At 41.6% G+C, this 9,365-nt stretch overlaps 1 protein-coding gene across 7 annotated transcripts in view; it reads left to right on the top strand.

The window, feature by feature from the left end:
• Positions 1–425: 425 nt before the first annotated feature.
• RUNDC3B (RUN domain containing 3B) overlaps positions 426–9,365 on the top strand; it is a 54,066-nt gene continuing 45,126 nt past the window's right edge. For 3 of the 7 annotated variants that reach the window (XM_081996858.1, XM_081996861.1, XM_081996859.1), the window contains exons 1-2: positions 601–766; positions 7,677–7,792. In XM_081996858.1, the coding sequence (XP_081852984.1) occupies positions 663–766; positions 7,677–7,792 (220 nt within the window). In that variant the 5' untranslated portion in view covers positions 601–662. Of the gene's footprint in view, positions 767–7,676; positions 7,822–9,365 lie in introns of all 7 variants that reach the window. The other 4 variants (XM_081996860.1, XM_081996857.1, XM_081996856.1 and 1 more) reach the window with 2 other exon arrangements.

Below are 9,365 nucleotides of genomic sequence, written 5' to 3'. Positions count from 1 at the left end.
GAGAGAGAATTGATGACAGTGAAAAGAAGCCCACAATTTCATAGGCACTTAGAGGACTACAGGACTCACTCGGGAGTCCTAAATCCTACAGAAACGTACCGAGCAAGGGGATACGAAAGCGAATGAGGGGAAAGAGGACGTTTGGCAGACGGGGAGTGCAGGAAGTCTCGCACAGACGCCCTGCTCCGCGCCTGGTGGTGCGCTCCCCCTTCCTCAGCCGGGAAGGGGACCCGGCGACTCCACCACCCGCTCATCGCCTCAGGTGCCGGCGCGTGGCCCGCCTCGCGGCCGCCTCCGTTAGCGGCGCGCGCCCCTTTGAAGCACCGGCCGTTGGCAGCGCCGCGCCGCGCCCCTCCCGCGCGCTGATTGGCTGGCGGCGCCGGCGCTCTGCGGCGCTGTGATTCTGAGACGTTGTGGCTGCCCGGAGCGGGGTGGGGGGGGCCAAGCCGCCCCCGCCGCGGGGACCCCGACGCCTTCTCGCCCGACCTGCTGTCTGCCTCGGGGCGTTGCTCCCGCGCGGACCGGGCGGCGGGAGGAGGAGCGGGGAAAACACGGGGGCCTCCTCCTCCGCGTGCGGCGGCGGGCGCAGCATCCTCGAGACCAGGAGGCCGGGAACAAAGGCTCCGCGCCAGCCCCGGCGGCGCCCCCTGCCCCCAGCGGAGATGGCGTCCATCGGCCTAGGGGGGCTCAACGTCTCCGCCCGCAGGAAGAGCGTCCCGCCTCGCAACGCCGCGGTGGAAAGGCGGAACTTGATCACGGTCTGCAGGTGAGCCGCCGGGCCCTGCCCTGCCCGAAGGGACCGCTCCTCTCGTCCTCCGGCCCCGGGCAGCCCGGCCTGAGGGGACCGCTCCGTCGTGTGTGTGGCCCCCCCAGCGCACAGAGGACTCGCGGCCCCTGCTCGTGGCGGCCGCTCGGGGGCGGGAGCGCGGCCGGCAGCCCCGCCGCAGCCGGCGGCCGCCCTGTCAGCGCGGAGGCCGGGGCGGGGCGGGGAGAAGGGTTGCCGATCTCCAGGGGAGGGTGCCGGCCTTCGGGGGCACGTAGCGGCGGGAGAAGGCAGCCTCCTCCACCCTGACTCAGCTCGTTCGGGGGCGTTGGCGTGAGGGGCATTCAGGCGGCGGCCGAGGGGCAGGGGCGCACCTGGCCGCGCCGCTGCAGCGAGCAAGCGGGGCGTTAAGTGGTCTTTTGCTGGGAGGGGCGGTGGAGGTGATTTTGGCACCTTGGTTGGGTTCCTGGGCGAAAGGCATCTGCTGAAGCAAGGCAGGGCAGACTAAACTCTCCGCGATGCTGAACTGAGGTTTTCATCTTCGTGCAAATAGACTCGGTGCAGCGTCGGTTTCTCTTGAATTGACGCGGTACGGCCGCTTTTAAAATTTAGACTTGGACGTGAAGTGAAACCTAAAACTGTTCTTCGAGCTGCTCGAGAGGGGCTAACCGTGTGTTCTTGCTAACGCACTGATGCAGCAAGAGCAGTCCCGAGGAGGCTGCATTCAGGGAATATTTTTATCTCCAAAATCTAGATCAGGAGATCTGCAGTACAGTCTAGATCTAGTGTATTCAAAATTCTTTTTTAGCATCTTGGTGCTAAGCTTATGCAAGCTTAAGAGTACTTCCTATTGCTTTCCATGCAAGCGTTTCCACTGCTGTCGTTGTTGAATTCATGCAGCATTTCCAAGTGTGCGGTACTGACCCATTACATCATGGCAAACTTTTAAATACATGAATATGCAGGTAGTGATGACTCTGTTAGTTCATTTGTTTCCGTTGCTAAATATTTGCATTATCAAACTAATTTGAATATTATCTGGAGAACGTCTTCAACAGATTCATATGAGCTCTGATATAATTTTAATTCTCACAAAATTTTCATAATATACCAGGACAACCGTTAGATAATTTTGTACTCTCACCACTTAATGCTGCAGCAGTATTTTTTAAAACAGTTTAGGACACCGTATTCTTCCTTTTTTGCTTTTATTGTACATTGTTAATGGGTTAATGGGTTTTACAAAATGTAACTATATCATCCAGCTACTGAAAGGAATTTGCTTCAATATTCCTTCAAGTCGTAATATCTGGATTTCCGAGTTCCTCAATACTACTCTGTCTTTTCCCAGGCTTTTATGCTTATCTCTACTCTTACCTGTGAAAAAAGATATGCAACACGAACATAGAAAAAGAAGGTATTTATCAAACTTGCTGAAGCAGATGAAATAGAAGAAACAGAAATTTTCAGTTTCACTATCGCTATAGAGACACAGATATTGCCAATCTGCAGGCTTGGGAAAACACCAGTTTTATCAAGTAATGACATAATAGTACAGAATATAGAGTTCTTTTTAAAGGAGTACATTGTATTCTACAGAGCATGCTAGTTTTATCTGCCTCCTCATTTGAGAAGAACTCTTCTGTACTCTGCTGTTACATTTTATTTTTCAGTTTGTTTCATGTCCTTGTCCTGCAGTTGCAATGATGTTGCAACATATTTAAAGATGCTTGGAAATCTCTGGGAATACAGTCAAACATATATGAAACAAAGAGCTACTGCAGAAACTTCTTGAAATTGGTGTATTTTCATTATTTTCAGTAAAACAATTTAATTTTGCTATATCTTCACAAAACATGAAGTTCCTAGTTTGTGAATACACCTTAAAATTTGGAAAGGATGATGAGGAAAAAGGATTTGCATTATTATGATGTGTATACATTTATTTATATTTTTATTCTGCCAGTGTAAGAGTAAATGTTTAAAATATTTCCATGCTTTACTGTAATTATTACACATTTTCTATTATTGAAAAGTATTATTTGCTAGGAATAATGAAATTAGTATCAAAACCAGTAAGATAATAGTCCTTTCCAATCCATATCTTATGAGAATGTGAAATATTTCTGGTAAAAATAGCTCCAATGAATTGATTCAATTACATTTGGATGATATGGCTTGCTAGCCAGTGAAAGTGAGAGATCACAAGGAAGATATTCTTCTGAATTACCATCTCTTAACAGTCTCTGATAATTTAAAGAACTATTTTTGTCAAAGCTTCAATTTAGCAGAACTTTACTTAATAGTTAAACCAGGCTTTGGGTTTTTAATCTTTTCTTACAGTGATGATATCTAACTCCTCATGCGGATGTGGATAGCTTCTTACATTTACAGCTTTGGAAGGAACAGTTTGTTTCCACTATAATGTTTCCTGCAGAAACAGGCCTTGGAAGTGAGGGTCATAGCTTAAATAGAGTGTTAACACAGAATTGAACAACTGTCAGGAAATGTGTTTTTAAAATAGTGATTTTTGCTAATATGCCTAAGAGCTATTGCAGTGACATTGACCCTTAGCTGAACTGTGGTTTCATGTCCAAGCCATGGATAAGGCATGCATCCAGAATCAGGAATATTAGTTTATAATCTTGGGGATTATTCTACAGTAATAGTTCATGTTCTTTAAAATGGCATTTTAATGACATTTCCCAAACTGCAAACTAAATAAATTTGACACAATCCTTCCATTTGTTTGAAAACTGAGATGAGCAGAATCTGACAATGAAAAGTGCCAAATTCATATATCTGTCAAATTTTCTGCCTGTTTGCTTTTTGATTACTGGATTGTTGCTGTTTTGGAAATAAGCCTATAGACCTGGGATATATCCACAAAAGGTTTGGCTTTGGTTTGGAGTTATTCAAGACATTTGGGAGACCTTCTTGTGCATCTTGCAAAACAGTGGAAGAACTTACTCCAAAACATCAGAGTTCATGAAGGTTGTTTAGAAACACTGATATTGGAATCTCTCCAACGGCAGTTACTGTATGGAAAAAACAAACAAACAACAAAATAACCCTGTTGTTGCAGTGACACAATGGGAAATGATTGGATAAAAGACTTTTTTTTTTAAATGGTCTTGAAGCAACAAGTATTGGAGCTGTATTACTCCTCTGCTCCTACAGTCCCAAAAAGTTCACCTTAGAACATTTTAGGTTTGTTTTCAAGCCACTTTACTTTCTCATACCCTTTTGTTACAGTTTCTCCATTAACCTCTGAAGTGTAGGTAGACTGTTGCTCTAGAACTCAATGCTGTTGTGGCAGCCCAGTGGACAGAAGATGAAGTTGGGAGCAACAAAGGAAAACAAGAAAGCTGCTCTAACTCTACTTGGACATTTTTTCTTTCTAACTCTTGTGTGCTTTAGACCTGACCTTTTCTTTCTTGACTTTCAGTCCCCAAGTGGTTCCACATAACTCTGCAAGAGCGTGGGCTTTCTTTTATGGGGGTTGTACACTGGAAACAACATATGAGGCACCTTTCATGACTAAGTAAAATTGCATACCCAATGCTTACAGTGTAACCTTTTTTTAAAGGCATCACTACTACATCCCTTAAATCCCTTTTCCAATCTGTGTGGTAAGCGTGGTAAAGTGTGAATATCATGCAAAATGCGTTTGTGGCTTTTAACTTACACCTAGAGATATGTTTGCCTCTCTATAGTACTGGAGGAAAAAAGCCAACACAGGAGTATTTGCCTAAGAATTTTTTTAAATATAAAAAAAAATATTTCTGGTCAATCAAATTTTGCCTAGTAGCACTGTTATCTTCCTGGTCTATGGAAATAAAGTGTGCATGCTCGCACTCCCTGTCAGTTCTCCTGAAAGCCAATTTCAGCCGAACTTGGCATAGCTGTAAAGGTTGTTTAGGTTTTTGGTGAAAATGTAGCGTAGAGAGATGGAAATTAATATTTCTATGGAAAGCATGTTGGCAGTAATATGAGCACTTAAAAAGACCACCAATAATGATGATGATCTGTTAGACTGTCTTTTCTAATCAGACCCCAGGTATTTAAAAATTGTTGTATCCTTAAAAACTAGATATCCTTTTTTTCCTTCAATTGAATTGCAGAATGCTTTAAAATTAAAAAAAGGAATTATGTATCTGTGATTTTTAGAAGTGTATGTGAATTACTCCCAAATGTTTTTTCTTGAATATATGTCCTTTTCTGAATCTGTATCCTATACAATATTAACCAGTGAACTTTTAAGTAGGACACTGAATAGAGGAGAAATAGGCATAGCTACATATTATACACTACTTTAAAACAAAGTTTATGGGTGATCATGCCATGACTATGTCTCTGACTTTTAAGATGATATTATATATAGTCCAATACATTACACTGCTAACTCACTGTCTTTCTTGTGTATGTACCTGTGAGTGAGTGATATACTGCACCTTTTCTTTTCCAGATCTGCATGGTGTGGGAGGAGTCTTCTAGTTACTGTTAATACCAACTTGGTCATGATGTTGCTATATGCATTTGTTTTTCACAATTAAGAAGGTTTTATAGATAATTTCACAGCTCTTGTATAGCTTTGAGAAAACAATCATTACTGCCATTGGAGTAGTCAAAAGCAACAATACTGACTAGGTATAAATTTTACTGGTGGGCATGCATGTCTCACACTTACTTAAAATTGGTTAAAAATGTGGAGGAGTTCAAAACTGAGTCATAACTTGGCACTGTAGAAGCAGCTTCCTCCCCCACCCTTCTCACTCCTAATTCCTGTCCTGCCAAAAACACTAGAACAATAGAAGCGTGCAGGAAAGGTAGGATGCGGAGTCTCTATTCAGAAGTTTACTTAGTATAATGTAATTGAGTTGAAACTCTTGAAATATATATGTCAATTTAGTTTGAGCATAATTAGTCTCATTTAGTAAGTGAGCATCAGGAAGCTCTGCTGACTCCACTAAGGATGCAGTTAAGTTACTGTTACAGTACAGAGCATTTGAAAATAGTACTGATGGTTTAAGGAGTCTTATTCCTGCCTATGCCTATCATGTTGCTTCTGCAGCTATGCTGTAGAACTGTTTGTGTTGAGATGCTGTGAAGCATATTTGTTATGAATGTATCCATATTTAAGAGTCTGTCCACCTCTTCTACCCACAAGTACAAAAAACCTAGATCAGTTCATAGAGAGTCCCATAAAAAGCAGAACTGGCACAGCTGAGGGAATAGTATGCTCAGGTATAGGGTCTGGCATGAACTGGCAGAGGGAGAACTTCCTAAGCCAGTACTGTTGAAGTTTGGCTGTTGCAAAAACTGTTGCTTCAGGCTCTATTATGGCTCCATTAGTACAAATAAAGATTGTTGGAAAAAGCACAATAAATGCCTCAAAATAAATGTTACTTTTAAAGTCAAGGACACATGAAACTTGCTTGAAACTGAAAACTGAAGAACAAAGAATGTCGTGGTTTAATCCCAGCCAGCTACTAAGCACCATGCAGCCACTCGCTCACTCCCCTCTGGTGGGATGCGGGAGAGAACTGGAAGAGTCAAAGTGAGAAAACTTGTGGGTTGAGATAAAGACAGTTTAATAGGTAAAGCAAAAGCCACACACACAAAGAAAAACAAAACAAAGAATTCATTCACCACGTCCCATCGGCAGCTCATGGTGTTCAGCCATCTCCAGGAAAGCAGGGCTCTGTCACGCATAACTGTTACAGGAAGACAAATGCCATCTCTCCAAATGTCCTCCCCGCTTCCTCCTTCTTCCCCCAGCTTTATATGCTGAGCATGATGTCATATGGTATGGAATATCCCTTTGGTCAGTTGGGGTCAGCTGTCCCACCTGTGTCCCCTCCCAACTTATTGTGCACCCCCAGCCTACTTGCTGGTGGGGTGGTGTGAGAAGCAGAAAAGGCCTTGACTCTGTGTAAGCACTGCTCAGCAGTAACGAAAACACCCCTGTGTTATCAGCACTGTTTCCAGCACAAATCCAAAACATAGCCGCATACTAGCTACTATGTAGAAACTTAACTCTATCCTGGCCAAAACCAGGACAAAAGAGCAGAAAGGAAAATAAAAATAGATTATGATTAAAATCGAGAAGGCAAGAGAAAATTAAATTTTGTCATATTTCTTGAGGTTTAAACTATCTTCTGAATAAAAATGAAATTCTGTAAGTGCAGGTGTAACTAAACACAGATAACTGGCTAATTGACTAGTTACATCTTGTCGCTTCTTACAGTGGCTTGATTCAGCCTTTCCAATTTCAAATGTTAGATCATTTAAATTGATAGCTTTTCTGGCATAATAATGAAGTAAGACGATGCTGAATAGGGATTACCCCCATTCACAGGGAAATCAGCCTCTCTAAGTTAATGTACAGAGTTAACAGTGCATAAAAATTCTTTGTTTCATCACTTTTGGATTATTCTTGCATTAGGATGAAATTACAGTGTTCTCATAATAGGATAAAGTTTATACTTCTGATTCTTGGGCATGGATTTGTGGAATAAAAGGAGCATTGAGCGAAATGTCAAGGAAAAATCATGGTGTTTAGGATTGCAAAGAGAAATTGGTGTTTGATGCTTTTGAGTCCTTGTTTTTCTACAGCTTTGTTAAAATAATTGAGAGAAGATGAAAATAATTAGCTCACTTCTACATCAGAAGTGTGGGGATTTTTGTTTTCTTTTTGTTTTTAAGGCTTTATGCCTAAGACTAACAACAATGATTGTATTTCTGGGCTATTTCTCAATGGGGTAAGTGTTTGTGTTGCTCTGACTGAAGTTGAAATCATCAGGGTGGTTTTCTGGTTCTTTGCTCATTTGGTTTATACAAACTGCTGTCCTGCTATAGAGGACCAATAGCCATCCGTATAATTTATGATTGTGCTATACTTTTGCTCTAGGTTTTCAGTCAAGACACTGATTGACCGTTCCTGTTTTGAGACTATAGATGATACTTGCCCTGAATTTAATAATTTTGCAGCCATTCTGGAACAGATTCTAAGTCATCGACTGAAAGGTATGTTAATTAACTTCCTTAATGGTGATGTGTTTGCCGTGAGAATTTGTTTATTTTAAACCAGTGTACATCGTAGAAACTCCTTGATGCTGAATTAAAGTGTTGGCGTTTTGTCTGTCCCATTGCTGTTGCCTTCCTGATTGATTGCATTACTGTGGAAAAGTCAAGGAAACGGTTTTTGTGAAACATGTTTCCAGTGTTCTTGTTGGAAGCCTTCTTGGCTGGTAAACAAACAAGTGGATGTTGCCATGGTGCTGAGCTCTGTCTGATTTTCTGCTTTATGATAAGGCTATGTCCTAAGAGTCTGAGTCTGAAAGACAGTTGTAGTGTTTTCTGCTTTAACAGAAGCTAAAGAGAGCATAACTGTGGTGCTGCTCCCTTTTCTTTCTCCCTTCCCTGCTTTTGTCTCCGCCTTTTCCAGATACTGTGTTTAGGTCCCTTCATTCCCATCCTCCCACCCCCCTAGTGAAGCTGGTTTTTGCTACTGAAATGTAATGGATCTGGATTAAATTGTTTTTGAGAAAGGTCAGTTGTTGATTTTCCTCTTGTTATCGGGAGTCAGATGTTGTTCTAATTCAAGAAAATGTGTGTTGGCATTTTCTGATTGTTCTAGAGGAAGCTGCTTTGCCAAAAGAACAGTGTGCCTTAGCAGTAACAGTGTCTGGAAAAGGACTTTGGAAGCTTCTCCTCATTTCTCAGTTCTGTGTACAGTTTCTGAAATTATTTGAGGGACATCATAATCACCTAAATATAGATATGTAATATGACAATCTACTCCTTTTCATACTTTTGCTTTTTAATATTCATAACTAAGCTTTGTGAACAACATTGTGTGTAGGCTGACATTTGAGTAGCACAATTACTACCTGCTGTCATTCTGTCAAGAGAAGGAAAAAAAATCACACTGTGGGGTAGGAACATAGTATTTGTCACATTGTGACAAAGACTATTGTAGTGATTATGGGTACGTAGCAACTTGACACTGCAGGGAAATTGCTCTGTTTTCTCCTTCTCCCCCAGCTTTGTTGATGTTTGAGCAAAAAATCATTATGAATTTTGTTATTTTTTTCCCCAACATTCTTTTTCTTCACAGTCTATTATTCAGGACAGGCAGTACAGAGAAGCAGCCTTGACAGGTTGGAAAATGGGTTACAGGCAAATGGAATTAGCAAGTAAAAAATTATTTCAAATAAGAAATGGAGAAAATAAAAAAGCTAAATTATTGTTTCAGTCTTCCCCTTGTAATTACCAGTATGATTTTTCTAAGTTTGCAGAGTTAACTAAAAATATGGAAAAAGGCAGCAACTTGTGCATCGTATTGCAAACGGGGAATATTTTGGTAGATCCCTAGATCACTGCGACTAATTACTTTATTCTCTAAAAACTTGAAAGTGAAATTGAGATAATAAATGTACCATGAAAATTCAAATTTTAAGAGGACATATGTTATACAACACAGGACTTGAAAGAAATTGCATTTTATTGATGGAAATGACCAATATGTTCTGACAGGAAGTATGCATTCAGTAGGAGCACACAAAAAGCAGACAGGTGATTGCAGTGGGTTGTATAA

This window comes from Phaethon aethereus, assembly GCF_964289735.1.
Source record: "Phaethon aethereus genome assembly, chromosome: 2".
NCBI lineage: Eukaryota > Metazoa > Chordata > Aves > Phaethontiformes > Phaethontidae > Phaethon > Phaethon aethereus.
Note: the sequence above shows the minus strand (reverse complement) of the source record. Positions and strands in the feature narration are given on the sequence as shown.